This window comes from Phoenix dactylifera, chromosome 15 (assembly GCF_009389715.1).
Source record: "Phoenix dactylifera cultivar Barhee BC4 chromosome 15, palm_55x_up_171113_PBpolish2nd_filt_p, whole genome shotgun sequence".
In the NCBI taxonomy this organism is placed as follows: Eukaryota; Viridiplantae; Streptophyta; class Magnoliopsida; order Arecales; family Arecaceae; genus Phoenix; species Phoenix dactylifera.
In genome coordinates, this window is record NC_052406.1 from 8,966,206 (window position 1) to 8,986,639 (window position 20,434).

General features: G+C 38.8%; 1 protein-coding gene across 1 annotated transcript; it reads right to left on the reverse strand.

Moving 5' to 3' along the window:
* Positions 1 to 638: 638 nt before the first annotated feature.
* Positions 639 to 16,995, reverse strand: LOC103716299 (exportin-T-like). Its single transcript, XM_039134355.1, is given in 16 exon segments — positions 639 to 1,148; positions 2,676 to 2,716; positions 2,806 to 2,988; positions 3,380 to 3,526; positions 4,860 to 4,958; positions 5,106 to 5,171; positions 5,267 to 5,440; positions 9,386 to 9,550; positions 13,596 to 13,691; positions 13,790 to 13,852; positions 14,120 to 14,179; positions 14,446 to 14,550; positions 14,672 to 14,761; positions 14,872 to 14,967; positions 15,060 to 16,513; positions 16,516 to 16,995. Coding segments are annotated over 14 exon segments (2,928 nt in total). The 5' UTR covers positions 16,739 to 16,995; the 3' UTR covers positions 639 to 1,148; positions 2,676 to 2,716; positions 2,806 to 2,898.
* Positions 16,996 to 20,434: the final 3,439 nt, after the last annotated feature.

Genomic DNA, 20,434 nt, shown 5'->3' on the forward strand with positions numbered 1-20,434 from the left:
GTCAAATCGAGGAGTACTTCTTGCTGCCACATCCACATAAATCATATCTGATGGGCCATGCAGCACACAGATCATCTGTGGTCCTCGATCATTCAGATCGCACCCACCTGGTATCCACTAATTCCAGAACCAGCTTTCAAGAGACCAAAAGTAAAAAGGAAAAATTCTCCCGGCCGCTGTGGGATAAAAATTTGTATGAAGTCAGAGAACAAAAAGTTCTGATGCTTCACTGGAGATTCCTTTCCATGCCTCCTATTGGCTGTATGATATTTTTATGTATAAGAAGAAGGATTCCTTTCTGACTCCCACCAGCCATACAATCATTCCTCCACACATAAGGCTGTAAGTCCACAGGGGCTGACTTCGTCAGGCAACGAATCTTCAGAAATCTCTTACCTACTTTTGCGTGAAAGCTCAAGATATCCGTCCTGGCAAGAGCAAATAAATGGCATCGACCTCCATGCGCCCACCGGCCACACCTTCCCACTTAGTTTACCAAGAGAGTGAACCCATTCATTCACACGCGAAGATAGAATGTATAGTTTGTGGAAGTGCAACGCAGCAAAATCCTATTCCTGCATACAACATCACGACGACATGGTTATTGCATCATTCAAAAATTTCAGACGTTTACGGGATAGAAAATTGAGGCATGACTTGAAATACATTCATGGGGTGCCCATCCAATGTAGCATCAACAAAGAAAAGATGTATTAATCAAAAAAATCTCCACCATTCACTTATACAATGAATCCACATCATGCAACTAAAAAAATCACCACCCATTATGTTTGGGAATTTGTAGGAATTCTTGGATAATGATCCTGAGATGCAAGGATCAACCCATAGAGGCACAGACTGCCAGCCAGACGAGGGCAAAATCTTTCCTCTTCTTCTGTTGTCTTCGCAGACTCCATATTCTAGTAACTAATATTTCTGGCTCTCTGAAACTCTGAACTTATGAAACAGAATTGGCTTGAAAATTGCAAAATAAAAGAGATAAAGTATACAAAATCAATTGGTTCCTCATGGAGGATGGAAGAAATATACAGCATTGCTCCTTGCATCCCAAATTTACACTCACGGAGCACCAACCTGACAGAAAGTTATATTGCCTATTGAAAGAACGCAACCCCGCAAATATACATCTGCATGCATATAACAACAAGAATGTCTAAGGCAGTATCACACGAAAGTCATATGACCGATGCAAGAAATACAAACAGATTAGGTAAGCATAAGGTTCTGGGGGAAAACAACATGTATCTTAATCACAGAAATGGATAAAATAGAATGAAAAATAAAATCATGAACTCTTAACACTCGTTTAAAATGTTCTGTAACCAAATAAGACATCATTTTTCAATTCAATAGAGCATGAATTCTAAATTCATTCCAAGAAGCTTTAGTGAACATTGCAGTGCATTAAATGATTTTATGACTCAACAAACTTCATGCTATATCACGTTTAATAACTTTAAACAGCAAGCGCTACCATATAAAGATGAGGATGACTGTAACAATCAAGGTAAATACTATCAAATTTTAGAATGTTATCCCAATGGCTCTTAGCACCCAAAGGCAACCTTGTATATAACTGGTTGAATTCCAAGCTAGGCAAGTTTGGGCAAGAGTACGGCCTATATGAAACCTCAGAAGCCAATTGGTGGGTACAAAGACTGGCCTTATTGGTTATGCACATGAAGCTCAAGCATTGAGTAGGCAACCCTTGAAGATTCTCCTAGAATTGCAGAAAGAGGTGATTTAGAAAGAAGGAAAAGGCTTTTACAACTAATAGCACTCCTCTCAGATGCACATGCAGAAACCTGAAGAGCTTAAAGTTCAGCATTCCCACATCCCATATTCAAGTCATTTCTGAAAATCTAATGTTTATGTTTGAACAGAGACAAACATGAAACCATAATAGCATATCCAACCCCTTCGAATGTCCATTCTTATGCAGATATCAAACCTCAACCACAAGCAAGACCAATACCCGTTGAAATTCTAGCAACTTCAAATGCCAGGCAAACACAATATCGAGAGTTTAAAACCAAATATGAACACTGATCCAATTGCATGTTAAGTTCAAAAATCAAGAGCAACTTGTCATACACACTATTTATGAAAATGGCTATTTTGTAATCAAGGAATATTACTTCTTGATTCTGTCCGTCATTTTATACCAAAAATGCCCTCCCACCTTTCTATGATATACAACTTATTCTCTCTCATAAATTCTGGATGTTTAGAAAAGAAAATATGGAAAATTTTTGAATTGCTTTTGAAATCCAACCTAATACAAAGACCGAAATATATCTTCCAAATCAAAGCATATTTGGGACTATTTTTCAAAATCAATTTAGAAAAAGAAGAATCTGAGAAAAGATAAAATGATTTGGATTTCTTCTGAAAACAAACTCTGGTAAAAATAAGAAAATATTTCTTCCAAGTCAAATCCTATTTCTTAATAATTATTTTTTTGAAAATAAAATTTTTTATTTGAATAATACTTTTGCAGTTCATATAAAATGTAACTTGAAATTTTATTTCCATTTTTTTCTTTTAAATGTGCGTTGCACATGCCTGATTGCTAGTATAAAAAAAAAGTCAAAAGTGATGTATATAATTTCACATGTGTAGGTAAAATAGTGAGGCTGAAGTTAGCTTCTCACCTCAAAGAATATTGCTGCATCATGTACACAGAAAAATTGCCCTGCAAGGATTAGTAATATAAGCACACCCAAAAATTCATCCTTGGGCTAATTAGAACTCTATTGAGATAAAAAGAACCAAAAGAGCTACCTGCACTTGACAAACAAGTCACTCCCTGAAGAAATTTAGAGAACTACTCTAAGATCACAGTAACTCCTATGGATACAACGATATACCATGATGCTATCTGAAAACAAGACTTCCATTCTGATGCTGTCTCAAATTCTCAATTAGAGATTTATAAAAGGATTTCAGAGTCTTGATGTCATTTCCCTGTTGAAAAAGAGGCAAGAGTTCTGGAACAGTGAGTGTACCATAAATCCAGCAAAATCAGTATCCAGCAGTTAGTTACGCTACAATATGGTAGGTCACAAAATAAACAGTCAGGAATTCCAAATTCCTCGGCAAGATTCAAGGAGAATTAGAAGAACCACTTAAAGAGCAGATTTAGAGACTTCCTTTACTCCAAATCTAGACAAGTGGGTCACATTTAAACAATAGAGAATTGTAAATAGAAGTCTCAACTTAAAATTTTTTGGTCTTCTTTCAGATTATGCAATGCATTCCCTCTGTTCTTAAACAGTTTGCACTTCTTCACCGTGCATGGTAGAAATATCATTTTCAGGGATGACCAAGAATAGCACATCAGCGCAAGTTTTCATACCTGCAGCTTTTGATAGTATTGTTCTGCCAAATCTCGTGGACAATGATCTGCTGGAAGACCTTTCGACAGAAAATGAATAATGAAATCATCCCCAAACTTCTCATACATGACCTTCTGAGCCAGTACAATTTCTCCAAAAAGAACAAGCTGTTAAAAAGAGAAAGTGTACCATTAAATCAGTCTGAATGCAACTGATACTAAGGAAAACACAATTAACAAGCAGCCATCCAAACATCAGAACCCAAACAGTGATTTTATTGGAGGGAAACAAGAGGTTGGAAATAACAACACATGAATAACATGTTCTTTACTTTTTCTTACAACTATTCAAAATTCAGATTCATCCATGTCGACAAAACTAGAGCATGGAGGATCACATGGGACTTGCAACTAGTGTGCAAAGTGGATAGAACTGTAGAAAATGCATGGCCATTTTAAAACTTAAATAAGTTTATATTAAAGCAACTCCCCAGGAAAACATTAACAAGAGAATCCAATCCCAAATGCAAAATTAAATGATTTTTGAGGATTCTGGAACATCCATCCATTTAAAAAAGATCATTGTTTGTTAAGTATATTATCCCAAAAGAACTAAAATCCTAATCAGAAAAAATCTCCAACAGCTAATCATGAGCTGAAACTGAGTGAAAGCAATAACTTTTGTTTCTTTATCCAATAGTAAGGGGGAGTAGTCATCTGGAACTTCTTCAGCACTCAAGACCATACCCACAATCATAAGGTAGAAATGTAAAGAAAAAAGAGGCAACCTTTAAAAAATCTAATAAAATACTATGAAATTAACTGGTGTGGCCCATATATGGGGTTACTGAAACAAACTGAGAACAAAATATATTAGTTGCCAAACAAGTCAACATTTTAGGTAATCCAACAAAACTGCTGCTTCTAAATTTGCCAATACCTAATCTGACCCAAACTTTAGCGCTATATCTGTAAGCAAAGCATGACCTGATTCTTTAGCAGCATTACGAGCAAGCTTAACAAAAGCTTGAAAACAAAAGTTGCAGAAACTAAAAAAGCTTCAAAACAAGTACATGCACATGCCTAAGGCATATTCAACCCACAAACCATGCCTCAAAATTTATAGCTGTCCAACTTTATGATATAGTCGAATCCTAAATTATATCTACTGCTCCTAGAACATTTAACAATAAGAACTAAAACGAAACATCCCATTATTCACATTTGATCTTCAGCTGTAATGTTATTTTCTTCCTCCAATTTAACAGTTACAATGCAACAAGAAAGTTCTTCTCAAGAATATCAATGAAACTCTGCTTCTACTTGCCCTTTTCACCACCATCCCGTGATTAAACGCTGACCTATCTAACATTGGCATATTTAGACTTGCTCAAAACACTACAACTTAGCCTTCATAAGAGACTCAAAAAACCAGCATGTGTGCAGTGTCTATAGGCATGAAAATCAGAGGGTTTCAAGAGTAAATAGATGAAGGATTTACAGTATTTGCATCATGGAAGTCAAATGACTTGTCCAGAACACTATATAAGCAGCATTCAGTTGCAAATTTCTCAATTATAAAGCTCCGGAAACCAGAAACCTGAAAAAATTGTAGAAAATCCTTAATGAAGCAATCAAGTAGTCAATTGAATATATATATATATATATATATATATATATATATATATATATATTCATATATATATCAGGTTGATATGCTTAAAAAGATAGATAGAATGCAAGGTACCTTATCTTCGCCACTAAAGTTGGTGCACCAATCCTTAATAAGTTTTACAAAAATTTGCACGCACAGCTGAAAAATTTGCTTGAAATGAAATGAGGTTAGAACATGCAGAAATAGAAAGGAATTGAAAAAGTTAAAGCAGAAAATGTTACTGTAGTTCTCACCTTCCTAAGAAGCATATCCTTATGACTGCAAGAAGTTAACAAGAGCACATGCATAATAGCATCCAAATACACCTTACAACTTGGTGCAAGAAAAACTGAAGAAAGATCGTGGGTCGCCATAACATGCAGAAATGTATATAATGTTCGCTGCAGTTCTTGCAGTTCACGTAATTCCTAGGAGAGTCAAGAAGGCATGTATCATGGTAAGTAACCAATGCCCTTTATGAATTTTAAAGTTGCAAAAGAAAAGAAAAACACTTGACTTTGAGTTCGTCAATAGGTTTTTTACAAGGAAACAATGTTAATAACTCCTAGTAAACGCCAGGATTTCAACATGCAGCTCAGATAAAATTTGTGAAGCAGTATCACAATTTTCAGTTTTCATTTTGTCAAAAAAAAAAAGACAGGAGAAAAAAAATGAAAAGTAAGAACAAAAATAAACAAGATTTTAGGTTTATCGAGATATAACTACACAGTAACACTTCTGCACTCTTCAGGTATCAACATGACTTAGAATTCATGAAAGCAGGAAGTGAAATTCTAGGAAACAATGCCACAAAAGATACGCACTAGCCATAAAATCCAACCTACTGTGTGTCCTCATCTCATTTATTATGTAAGTGTTCCATGTGTATTTGCTAAGCATAGGATGGTGAGAAGATGTGTTTATTCAAGCAAATCGCTACCCACATTTTGTTTTTACAGAACTTTAAGATTAACCTAGTTTAGTTCCAGCCAAAATTGATTATAAATCAATCTAAGGTTAGATGTTCTGAATTCAACATATTTTAGCTAGTCTAGGAGATTTTTACTAAAATATTCTGGCTATGATTTCGACTAAAATTATTGTGTTATCAATGACATGACGAATAAGGTTCAGAACAAGAAAAAACTTGAGTCATGTCCATCTTTATTAGAATGAGCATTTAAGGCAAAATTCCAAACATGCTTTATCAGCTCTCACAAACAAGATTGCAAGGATGACAAAGTAAACAGAAGTAATCAAGTTAGCTAAAGCAAACAACAACATTCAATGTTCTGGATTTCCTGTTATATAGTGCATGTTATTGTTAAAACTGCAACATATAGATAAGCAAAAGAACAAAGATATCCATCTGAAGAATGTTTGTTATTTGTGGCCCTTTTTGTGTGGATGGAAAGGCCCATGAACCAACGCTACATAAAAGGTCATATAGGCTAACTCACACTAGGCGTACAAGCCCAAACTCGCACCGTTCTCACCAGCCTATGTCGAATGCCACCCTACCCCTGCTCAACAAGAGCCATTCATATGTGCCCACCCATGCCTGACTCACACCATGACCATGCTTGAAATCCCCTTAAGCAATGGGATCGAACATGAGACTACTAAATAGGAAAATGAGGTGTAAACTAAGTTAGTAGGTTGTTGTCCCCAAGCATCAAGTTAACGGATAATCATGACCTGCCTAAATATCAGACCTATGAACAATCATAGTACGTAAAGCTATCAACAGTCAATATGGTGATGCTAGGCAAAAGGAGGTTACGTGAATATCGGTATTCTTTTTTGACCAAAACCTAAGAAGTAGTTGCAATTATGATAGCACAAACTAGATAGTTTAATCCTCTTTCAACAATGATGACTAGGTGGATAGGAAGTTATAGACCTGAGCATCTATCGTGTCAAACCAGGTTCAGCCAGGCCTAGGTCCCATATCAACCAAAAACAAAACTTAGGCCCGAGCATGGCCCGACAAGAAATTTTGGGGCCCAAATCCAACCCTACAGGCCCAACCGAGAAGAGAGGAGAGGGAGAGATCAGTGAAATGGGGGGCAAAGAGAGAGAAGTGAAGGGCAACCATGAGGAGTGGGGGGGGCGAGAGAAGCGGAAAGGATGGAGGGAGAGAGGAGAAAAGGGAGGAGGATTGGAGAAAGGAATGGGGACTTTAGGGTTAGGGATTAGGATTCTCCCTCGGACCCCCCCATTATTTTTCTTTTTACAACTTTTTAAATAAAAAATATAATAATATTATTTATATATATATATATATATATATATAAAAAATACTTTTCGGGTCGGATTGGGGTAGGCCAAGTTAAAAACACTAAGCCCGAGCCCGGCCTGAACTTTGTTGGGCCTGAAAATGGAAACTCGGCCTGATCCGATGGGCCAAAAATCCCAGCCCAAGCCCAACAAAAATCAGGCCTGGCCGGGTCAAAGGGCCAAGCCTGGTTTGCGCAAGTTTAGGCAAATGTAATTGATATGTAATAAATAAGGGCACGTACGATTCAAACACTTGACAGGTTGAGGCATAAGCCTGAAGGTATATGGTTAACAAACTAAAGCAACAAGCATGTTGCACAATGGAGCACCTGCAGTGTTGTTGTTTAAGAGCCTAAGAAATTTTAAACAGCAGCCAAGGTTGCTGTGCGAGCACATTCATATGGATTGCAACAGTTAATACATTGGCATTGTGTATAATGGGACCAAGGATTCTCTTTTCATATTAGTTGGGAAGAAAAATGAGATGAAGATTTTGTTTATGATGGAGCATAGATGCAGGACACTGAAATTAAAGCTTAGGCATTAAAAACAAGCATGCTTGCTCTATATTTGCACCAGAAAGATTGATCATAACTCTAATTATTTTATCAGTTAATTATTTAAATGTCCACTTATTTTATTTATTTTGTTAGTTCAGTTTATACATGCCGCGCAAGTCTTATGCATTTCCTTATTGCCTTAATTGAGTTTGGTTTCAGCATTCCATATGTAGAGAAAATAAATACGTATTGATAATTTCTGTTTCCTAAACGATACCAACCACATACTTCTCTAATGGCAACAAAATAATGTTGCATTAATGCAGTTATATTATCTTAAGTTATTATTATCATAATAATCACATGAGTAGATAGACAACAATCAAACTCCATATAAATCATATAAAACATAAATAAATCTTCCCCATCGGATTTGCAACAATTGCCTATTAGACTGGTTACTTTTAAAGCATAGTATAGGAAATAATATTTTTAGTGTCATGCTTATAAATATACAAATGTACATAGCAAAGTTCGCCATCTCGGTACTGGATTTGTACGAGTACCATGCTAATACAAAGTCAGTACACCTAATACGGAGGTTGGTTCGACATACCAAGACTCAGTTACCGAGTCTCCATTCGGTATTGATACAGTACGGTACACTTGGTTTGAGGCTACACATAGGTAAGGCAAACCATGGTATGTAATACTTCTAAAGCAACCAGATGTTGATATTCATGAGTTCAACATAATTTTAAGGAAAAAAATGGCATATGTAATAAATGATAACCAATAAAGAAAAGAGAATATTCGTCCCTATACAAAGGTACTGCATTCGAATTAGGTTCTTCAGAGGACATGCATGAAAATTCTCAATTTCTAGAGGTGCATACATATCATGTGACAGATTTTTTCATGCTATTCAGATTTTGACCTCATAGATATGTATTGCAAAAACTATTAAAACATGACTATTTAATTTGCAATTCGTCAAAAAGGATATACATTAAAGCCACATTTTCCGACATTCCAAATATACATGCTCTGATTTTTTTTTTGAGTATGCGTGCACATGTTAGTCGGTGATTCTTTTTTTACTTTTTGCCCTTATTTTGGTAAACAAGTCATCGTATAGCGTGTCCAAACACCCATTTCAATTCATGATCATTAATATGCAACATAATTTTAAGGGGAAAATGGCATATGTAATAAATGATAACCAATAAAGAAAAGAGAATATTCATCCTAATACAAAGGTACTGCATTCGAATTAGGTTCTTCAGAGGACATGCATGAAAATTCTCCATTTCTAGAGGTGTATACATATCATGTGACAGATTTTTTCATGCTATTCAGATTTTGACCTTATATATATGTATTGCAAAAACTATTAAAACATGAATGTTTAATTTGCAAGTCGTCAAAAAGGATATACATTAAAGCCACATTTTCCGGCATTCCCAATATACATGCTCTGATTATTTATTTATTTTTGAGCGTGCATGCACATGTTAGTTGGTGATTAATTTTTTACTTTTTGCCCTTATTTTGGTAAACAGATCATCATATAGCATGTCCAAACACCCATACCTCAGTATTGGCTCTAGATCCTGACGGAAATGCATCACTTGAAAGAATAGCAGATAATCTACTTGCAATAGCTGGAAATATCACCTCCAATAAGCACCCCATGGAGGTATTAAATTTGCATATCAATTGATTGATTAATACAAGAAAATCCACCATATCTTTTGGCTGCAAGATAGGGAGTTCAGAGTCAAAATAAGTGACATCAACTCAAAATAGAACAGCTCATAATAATATGCATCTTCCACAAACAAAAACATCATGCCTAGGATATAACAAAGGTATCATTAGTATAGATAACAGCCACACAATAAAGTACCAAACCATTGCCCACTTCCCAACTCTCCAAAGAATACAGGCTCATAAAGTCAATGGATGTACTTGAAATGTTTTTAGCAACTAATGTCAAAGTACAATATCAGAGACCAAGTCATTAAAGATCCAGCAGAGATGTGCTGAGTAATAAATAGGATGTCTTCCACTGTTCCATTATATGCAATATCATTGCACATGATGAATTAGAGAAAAAAATTTGTTGCGCATCACATAGTCCGCTAGCCTGTAAAAGTCTATTTTCCATTCAAATATTGAAATATTTAGGCGAGGAAGAGGAAAGGCCAGTACAAACAGGAAAAGAAGATGATGCATAATAAACGCTCAGGAATCTTGAGCTGCCCACCAGAAAAACTAGTTGAATAATTAGATTATAGCTGACCAATGCAGAGATGAAAATCTTCCGAATAAGTTAGGCAGATGATGGTAGCTTTATTATGTGTAGTAGAGCAGAAAGATAATGTGTTGGCTGATAAAGACCTTTTATTCCCTAAACAGGCTATGCTTGGCAAATATTATCATGTAGCTTCTGACTTAAATTCGAAGTAGCCCTTAAAAGATGATCAAAGTTTAAAGATTAGCTTATATACCAGCAAAACATGCGGCATAAGTCTAGCGACTTATAAGGAACATTGTGAGAGAGAGAGCGAGAGAGAGAGAGAGAGTAGCTAACACAGCTCCCAAATTCTTGTCCCTCCTTTCGAAGATGGAGGTCCCGATAAGTGAAGCAGACAATCCACATTGGAATCCAAAAACAATTTGCATCCACTACTTAACCTGATCAAACTTTTATAAGTTAGCATTAAATTCTCAATCAGGGCAACTTTCAACGCAAGCAATGCCTAAATACAAATCTGGAAGGAAGATGGATAAGCAAGGAGACATATCTTATTGGTTAAGCTGTTTTGAGCTCATGCAACTAGAGAAAGGCTCAAAATACCACACACTGGCCCCATATCAACCAAGGATGGGCATGATACGTGTCATACCGTGCTCGGAGCAGGGAAAAAGGGTATTGATAGGACACTTTGAAATGACTAGTATACCCTGGTACAGTGGTCTCCAAAATTATTTTTATTTTTATTATATTTTACTGTCTTAATACAATGTTTTTGCAAGAAGTATAGTAGAAGCATTACTACAAGTGCCCTTGTAATGGCTTTTTATGTATTTTAAAGCTTTTTGTGTCGCTCATTTATTACATGACTTGCAAGTAAAAATATATTGTACACAAACAACTGTTAAAATTAACAATTTAAATGCAATTAGGATACTAGAAATCACTGGAATAATAAATGTCATGTTTTCAATTTGATGAAACACAGGAGATCATTTTTTTGGAAAGCACATAATATTCATTGGCTTAATGGACGTTAGGTTTTCAATTTAATGAACCATGCTAGTTTACGTTTACCTAACCTCATAAGTGACAACCCCAAAATGTGCTTCCATAAAGTGGCTCACCTAGGAAAGAAAGAATCAAGAGAAATTGAAGGGAATGGGTCATATGGTCGCTAAGGGTTGTAAGTAGACTGCCTGCCTCTCAACCAATTTTCACTTCTATTCTTTGATTTTCTACTAGTTGGCCCTTAAATAAGGGCACAGCATGTTACTTAATATAAAGGTGGAACTTTCAAGTTATTTCCCGCTTTATGGACTCATCCAAACCCTCAAAATATGAGATTAAGTATCCTAATCTCAGCTTTGCATCAATATAAAGCCACTAAACAGCAAAATAATGACCAAAAATTGAAAATAAAATAATTTCACAAAATTATGGTCTGCCGTACCGGTGCGTACCAGCCAGTACGGGTCAGTACATACCGGTCCGGCCTCGAACCGGTATCGGATCAGCATGGAATCCAGTACCAATAGCTTATCGTTGGAGAACCGGTATAGGACCGGTACGGACCGATATAGGACCAGTATGGGATCAGCATGGATCAGCATTGAATCCGGAATCGGTATGGAGCAGCATTGAATTCGAAACCGATATAGACCGGTATCGGACGGTACGGGCCGCCACCGGTATGCCAACCGGTGCCGGTACGGCGGACCTTGCACAAAAGCATAGCATCTAAAATCAAATTGCATTAGAAGAAAAAGTAGAAAATTTGACCGAAGAATTGGAGAGGCTCATAAGGTAAACCAAAACTGTCTTCTTAAAGTTGTTTCTGATTGTAAATCTTCCAAATAAAGAAAAACCGCTATTGTTAGGCATTTTTGTTGGCTAAATTTATTGTACAGAACAGCGACAAATAGTAGTTCATTATCTATCTTTAAGAGCTTTCCTTAGTAAGTATATTGTTTAGTTTAGAGCCTTGAAGAACATGGTATTAATGTGACACTTAGTGAATGTTGAATAAGGAAATACTTAAAAGGCATGGGAGGAATCTAATCGAGAGAAAAGCTGCAAACAACAATTGCCAACCTTTTTAGGACAGTCTTCTGCTATAATCAATCCAGAGAAATTTTTGGTAGTAATTGTATTTTGTTGGATATACAATCGTTTTGATTTCTTTTCTCCATGAGTTCTTTATTTTCTTTTCTTGTATGACTTGAAAGCATACAAATATGCCATCAATACCCCTTACGAATCATAACAACTACGAATACATTTCAATTCCTCATATCAATGGAAGGTTGTGAGGATTCCTTCTCTATAAATTTTCATAAATTTCCCAAGCACCGAAATATCATCCATAGTGCATTGTGCAATTCCCAACTATCTCAAAGCAACGAGTGTTAACTATCGAAATCACCTTTATGATCTCATCATAACACCTTTACAAAATACAAATTACGACAAATTCTTTGACATATTGTACTTTTAGTATTATCACAAGCTTTCTTAATGGATCTTCTCTATTATTTGCTAGTTGATCATAAAAGAAAGCCCTCCACAACACTTGGTGTAATATAGTAATTCAACATAGTTCATTCCCGCCACTCGTTATCATTTTCTTAAAGCAATTTAATTGGTTATCGCCATTTGTTATCAATTTTTCAATTCAATTCACCCAACTTTAGTGACCCCATAATATGTTTCATATATCCATAGTAGTTGGCAAGGTATGGTAATTCATCTTTTTTTTCTTTTTGCTAAAGCAGATGTATCATACAGTACGGATACGGATACATCTAAAAAAATCGAAGAATAATAACTTCCGGATTGCACCGGATAACCCAGTTTTCCCCACCGAAAGAGTATCCCCAAAGTAATTGGCCACATAAGAGGCTACCCAATCCGCAATCCGGTTAGCCGGTCTAAACACATGCTTCGCCTGCAAAACCAACCTACCACAGACCATAGCCCGGATGTCCCTAAGCAATGGGTGGTGGTCACCCACCCCTCCCATGCTCTGCTAGATTCATCTTTATACATAATAGTTAGAATAATGATGATTATTCAACCATTTGACATCTACTTTGTTTCAAAATGCCATCTAACGTTCAAAAAGAACCTTGGAGGAAATATGAGGGATTCATCAAGCCTGATTTGTAGTTTCATAGTCTATTGCACCTTTAACTTTTATAAGGCCTATCATTTTACTAAAGGGTGCAACAACGGGATCAACCATTTTCCATATGATTTTCTCATGATATTCAAATATGCTAGAAATTAATTAAAATATGACAAATCACTTTGAGTGAGAGAAATTTTTCTGAATTACAATGAAGATGAACACATCAAAACATATCCAACCACATAAGCATGAGCTTCAACATGACAAGCCAAAAGAAAAAGATAATTATGTAACCAAAGGTATATGTGCTTCAAATAAAAAATATTCCGAGATGGAAAGACATGCAGAATCCCCAACCTATCATCTACTGATTCCAAAACTGGGGAGAGAAAAAGAATAAAATAAAGAAGCACCTCATTCTCCACAAGCAACTGTTTCAATGCCGTAGGAAGGCATGGAAATATAGATACTCCTAAAACGTCAACCATGCGATGAAGAAAGGAGGTAATCTGCACTTGCACATATTATATAAGTCTGGTAGGATAGTAATTTAGAGTGAAAAAAGAAAAGAAAAAGTAGAAAAATCATATAACAATCAGATGGCCACCTTTTTCCGTAAAGGTTTGATATTTGGAAATGTGACAAGGATTTGCAAAACCACTTCCAGCATCTGTAAATCAAATAAGGGGAGGAAAGAAACATTTAGACATGTTATATGCAAGACAATTAAGAAAGACACAAAATTCCTCATTTAGCTTCAATAGTAAAAAAGCAAGCCAGCTCAGCATAATCACTTTAGTGAATATAAATGTAAAGTGTGTATATAAAGAGCAAAGAAGCAACATTATATACCATGAAAATTAATAAATAAATCGGCATATTCTTATATTACATCTATGCATTTATTGGAAATAATTAATGGACAGCCTCAACTTACCTGCTTAAACATAATGCCGATTGCTGGACGACTACCAGAAACTAGCCGCTCATTAAATCCCTAATCCATAAACCAGCACATGGTAAGCATTGGGCATAAAAAAAAAAGAATATAATATTCATCTTAACAATGATAAGTTGCATAAACTGATTAAAGCATTAAACATAGGAAGTGAAAAGAAAACAGTCCAGTTTGAAGTCTAAGAATCCGAATGCAGACATCAGTAATTCATACACAAAATCAGATGTGGCTTACAAGTCAACAAAGGAACATTTTCAAATGGATGAAAGCAAAGTTGCATCACCACTTAAAGATGGAAACTAGACCTTGCTAAGAGCGTTCAGTGCCACAATAATCTGCTGAAGCATCATAACTTTTGCCGAAGATTCTTCTAGCATCTGTACTTTGGCATCCAAAAGCAATGCTTGAACCTGGATTTTTCTAGCACATGTTATAATCGAATAGATTATCCAATACATAACAGGAGAAGGAATCATAAGTACCAGAGCAACTAGAGGGAGGGAAAGAGACACACTGAAAGTCCAACTTCACCTGTTGACAAAGAGGATTGAGCAATGCTGCCAAGTACTCAGATTGCTGTTCAGGTAACACATCTTCCATGCCAATCAATAGTCCAATTGCCTGTCAAGCAAGTCCAGAATTTATATAGGTTGAAGATAGCATTTGACATAACAAGAACTGGCTCCACAAAAGCACAACAACCGCCTCCTTCAAACTTAGCAAAGTTATACCTCAAATGTCTGACTACCATCTTCAGAACCAGAGCACTTCAGCTCTTTGGACGTCCAATCTACACTTGTAAACCGAGCTACCGTATCTTCCAGGCTCTGCAAACTCATGAAACACATAGTATGAAATAATTGAAAAGCAGCAGCACTTCATGGGCATAGTGTATTACTATAAAAAGGAAGAATCATGCCTGCAGAATTTTATCTAAATATGGGACAAGCTTTGCTTTCAGTAACTTCACGGCTCTCATGAATAGATAACTAGCTCGTTGGCTCACATTGAGGTTCTGATGGTGTATTCCCCTCTCATCCAGAAAAGCAGCCAGCACATGAGGTATGTACTGAACATTCTCATGCACAAACTTCATGTACCTGGCAACCGTCTCCAAATAAACGAGTGCCACCATGCGATGCGAATGGCACGAGAACCGTGCTGATAGAAGCATCAGGATCAACTCCCTCAGCAACCCACCACCTGTCCTCATTACTTCGTCACTCACCGTCTCACCATACCGGTAGAACAAGGTCAGTGCAGCTTCTACTTCCTCCACATTCATTTCTGAAGAGGGGAGAACATTAACTAACAGATTCCTGATAAACAATTGTGTAACATCGGGCGCTACTCTGCACACACTACGGAAGAGTGTGAACAGCTCCTTCCGGCGCTCGCCCATCTGGTCCTCCTCGTCCCTCCCAATCTTATCAGGGATGTCAAGATTGCTTCTGTAGGCCGGATCATAGCGTATCTGCACTCGAATCACTTCTAATATCTGTCCCAGGTAGACTACCTCTTTCTGTGATGGTGACTTCATGGTAGACACATAGTCCGACAGGAAGTCCACCACATTGCCGGAATCCACTTCATCGCAGTTTCGCATCACGTAGAACACCGACGGCAAGGCCTCCTCAAGGAGCTCCAATGAGGAAGACCTCTCGATTTCCTCCGAACCCAACTTTTTGTGGCATTCCAGAGCCTCGGACGCATAGCGAGTTATCAAAGTCGCAAGCTTTAGAACGAGATCAGGGTTAGCAAACACCTGGCTCACTCGGAGACTGCGGAGAAAGGCAAGCTTCGGGCGGGGGTCCATTCTCTTTGAGACGATGGCAAGGACGCAACCAGCGGCTGCAGACCTCAGCTGCTCCGGGGAGCCAGGAGCGAGAATGAGATCGAAGAGAAGGGGGAAGAAAGCGTCATTGACGACGAGGGTGATGTCGATCCAGGGGACGTACCGCCTCATGGTGTCGAGGGCGGCAGCGGCGAGGGCGGGGTCGGAGGAGCGGTAGAGGGAAACGGCGTCGAACCAGTGGCGAGCGATCTGGGGAACGCACTGGAGGCGCATGGAGTCCTTGACGCGGGAGGCGGCGGCGGCCTCGTCGGGCGAGCGGGGGTAGTCCTGGCTGAGGAGGTCGTCGTCGAGGACCACGAGGAGGCGGGCGAACATGTCGACGGCGAGGGAGCCAGCGGAGGGGAGGCGAGGAAGAAGCTGGAGGAAGAGGGAGGGCCAGAGGGCGGGGTACTCGATGCGGATGAGGGCGGCGATGGCCTGGGCGAGCTTGTTGCGGAGGAAAGGAGGGGAGGAAGGGGGAAGGGGGTGGTCGGAGGCGAGGGAGAGGAGGGAGGAGCGGAGGAGGGGGAGGTCGGCGGGGGCAGGGAAGGATAGCGGAGGAGGATGGCGTCGTGGAGGGCTTGGAGGCACCAGAACTGGACGGGGACGAGGGGTGAGCGGTGGAGGCGGTCGAGGCAGAGGCGGAGGAGGGCGGAGGGGTCGGTCTTGGCCTGTTCGCAGAAGGCCATGGCTTGGGCACGAAGGCCCGGGTCGGCGGCGCCCGGCTGGTAGATTAAGAGGATGGCCTTCTCGAGGTCGTCCATGGCGGGCCTCGCCTCTCCGAAAGCCCTAGAAGCAAAACCCTAAAAACCGCAGCGGCTGATCGATTCAATTTATAAACAAACGAGAGATGGATTTATTTTTGATGAAATAAGATAATATATCGACGCTCGAGAGGAGAAGAGATGGAACTTCCGTTTTCGTTTCTTGAGCGATTGATTACTGTTTCTTTACATGGATGGCGTGAATGCGGAAGGGGAAGAGAGGGTGGCGAGCCGGGGGTGTGCGAAGCGGAGAGGGGGCTTTTTTTATATAGGGGAAGGAAAAATACGGGGAAGTATAAGATAGAGGTTTGAATTGTTTATTAGTCCTTGGGTGGGAAAACAGATAACAAGAAAAGGAAGGATGGGAGTGAATGGGCTGGAAGAGAAGGGTGGCCACATGTTTGGGACTTTGTCCCGGGTTCAATGGTCTCAGGCAATAGAAGAAAGTGGATGATGACGAAAGATGGTGAAGCCTTTCTAGTTAAATATGTATTTAGAGAGACAAATAAGGCGCCTACAAGGTGGTAGCCTAGTGGTACTGGGCAGCAATTCTAACCCTAAGGTCCCAAGTTCGAATTGCTGTGGCGACGATTAAATTGTGGACCGGAGCTCACTACTTTGGCCACTGCTTGGACTTGTGGTGTAGGACCGCTCTTGAACCGCTAGTAGCCGGGGTGGTGCCGGGTGTGATGTACTCACACGTGGGACTCGAGCCAGAGCTCAGAGGAGTAGTTGAGCCGGGCTCACGGGTGGGGAGGGTATGAGTAAAACCAGTCGGGGTGCCCAACACACGGCCATTTCTGCCCGCATCGAACATTCTCCTGGCGGGGCGGGGGCCCAGTGGGGGCTGCTACGCGGGGGTGGGCTTGTCCCTTCCTCCCTCCTACCCCTTTTTCTTAGCAAAAAAAAAAAAAAAAAGACACATAAGGCTGCCGACTGAGTGGCTACTTATATGACTAATCATTCGAAAAGTACCTTATGGTCAGAAGAGGAAGAGTTGCCTCAGACACTCCATTGTATGGTTAACCCGTTAAAAAAAATAACAATAAATAAAAATTTATAAAAAAAGAAAAGTGGATGGAGGTTAGTTGGCGCTGCTTTTTTTTTTTTTGCTGAAAGAAAAAAAGGAAGAGGGGAGGAAGAGACAAGCCCATCCCCGCGTAGCAGCCCTCACTGGCCCCCCACCCCGCCAGGAGAATGTTCGATACAGGTAGAAATGACCGTGTGTTGGGCACCCCGGCCGGTTTTACTCATACCCTCCTCAGCCGACCAGTAGCGCTTCCAAACCTCATGTCCAGAAGTGGGGCATCCAGTCCCCAAATTTAATCGACGTCCGTGCATTTCGAATCTGAAACCACTTGGTTGGAAGCAAACGCCTCGTTCTAACTGAGCTACCACCTTGGTGGTAGTTGGCGCTGCTTTTGGTTGGCTCAATTGGATTCCGTGGGTTCGAATTAGATTTATTTAAGCGATTCTGGACAAGCGGATAAACGTCGTGATTACTAGATGTGACCTATTGAGAACTAAGGAGAAGAACCGACATGAAAACCAGCACTAATGCATTGGGACTATTAAAAGAGTTTCCTGATTTTAGTTGTGCTAATTTGAACGGCCATGTTAAGGTGAGAATTATGTTGATAGATAGGACTAGAACTTGATCTAGCATTATAAAAAATAAAAAATAAAGTTCAACGGACAGACGAAGCGTATTGATATTGAAGATATGATTATTTGATGAGAAGGAGATTGATTGATTTTTTCGTGATAATGAAATTAAGACAATTGATATTAAAGATCAGAAAAAGATACATTTTCTGAGTCCATAGCCTTCACTAGCATACATGGCATCGGCATTATGAAACATCGATTGCATGGCAATAATTGGTGCATTCTTTACAAAATAGAAAGGAATCATTATTCAATGAAATGCGTGCTTAATCGAAACCAAAGCATGCACTCGAATGATATTCGCATGGCATGTCCAAGTCTAGCATGCCTCAATGAGAGGATGAGATGAACCAATCTAAAATTAGCCACTATTTGCACAATCAAGAATTGTAATCCAAGGAGTTGGAGTGCATACCTTGAAAGGCTATCCAATGGGATGCGATCAACATATCTCATCAAACCATGATCCTTGGAGTGTGAAGATAAATATAATCACCACATGAGATGGATTTTGTAGTCGATCTTGGGTACTATATAATCATCGATATATTCCAAATGCCCAGGGAGTATATTTGATAAAAAGTAAAGGTCATGAAAACAGAGGTTTAAGAATATAATGGAGATTTTAACTTTACAAACCAATACTGGTCTATCTGTATTCATAAAATGTGATGACCATCTTCAAAGTACAACTAGCGGCCTCTGCTTTATCGTACCATTTTACGGAGTGATGCAGGACAATGTAGGAAAGAGAGGGAGGAGGAGGAAGAAGAGGAGAGGAGGGAGAATCAAGCTGCTCATCTTGCTTTGTGACCATAGCTTCACATTAGAGTTTCGGAGAAAAGAGATTGATTTTCATTCATGCATTCATTCATCAACCCTAAATAAGTATATGGACTTATATATATATATATATAGGATCACAAAATAATAAAAAAATCTCTATAAAGAAAATAATTTCATAACATCATTAGATTTGAACTAGCTGGACCCTGTGAACTGGCTGGACCTTGTGGCGACCGTAGATTCGAGTGATGGCTGACCTGGCACTGGTGTCTGCACCACAAAGATACCAACAAAATAGTGCAAGGAGAATCACTTCAATCATATAGTGTTGAAGTGGAAAGCTATAATAATATTGGTTGGTGGAAATTTTCACAATCAATGTACGTGGCAAATATTTTGGTTCAGAGATTATGGCCACATCCACCATATCAAGGAGATTGATGGCAAATGAAAAGAAAATCTCTCTCTCTCTCTTTGTGCCATGGTAAAACATATCCCGTATCATAAATTCCAAGAATTTCTTACAACCTCTATCGCACAAGATCTGTCGCCATAGCATTGAGCATGGATTTTTTGGTTTAATAGACTTGATATCCTTGCCAAATTCTATAAACTCGTATCCAGTATAGATACTTTCCCATTCAATAAGTACATACAAAAATAACTTTTAACCAAAAAATAAAAAAACATCATATTACAATACAAACAAAATGTACTAATTTATTAAACTTCAAGCTTAATTGCTCTAAGCACAAACAAGATAAAGAAAAACTCAATATTGAGTATTGTATAAATCAAAGTAGCAATGATAAAATCAAATGTCAAGCCTAAGACAATCTAAACATAGATGGCTCATTTGTTTGTTTTTTGTTTTTGGTACAAAAGTTGTTCGCACTAGGCTAACGTGAGTACAACCAACATAATCAAGGAAGAGAAAATGGCGGAGCGGTGGAGGAGCGGCTTCCTAGTATGTCCAGAGGACCACTTCCAACTGATGAGCAGTGAAGGAGGCGACCAGTCTACGGCTATGTTCGCTTTTCGGTATATATGTACGGCCTAAAAGGTGCTACAATCTTATTTGTTAGATAACCACACATAACCATCAAAGAAGGCACCATTGCCAAAACTGCACCCCCTAGGCATCCCACAGAAGAGTGCAAAAACTACGCCCCTCACTAATTGGGCATCCGAAGGCTGGGTTCAACTCACAGCCCAATGGGCCTAAGCAGCCGATGGGCTAGA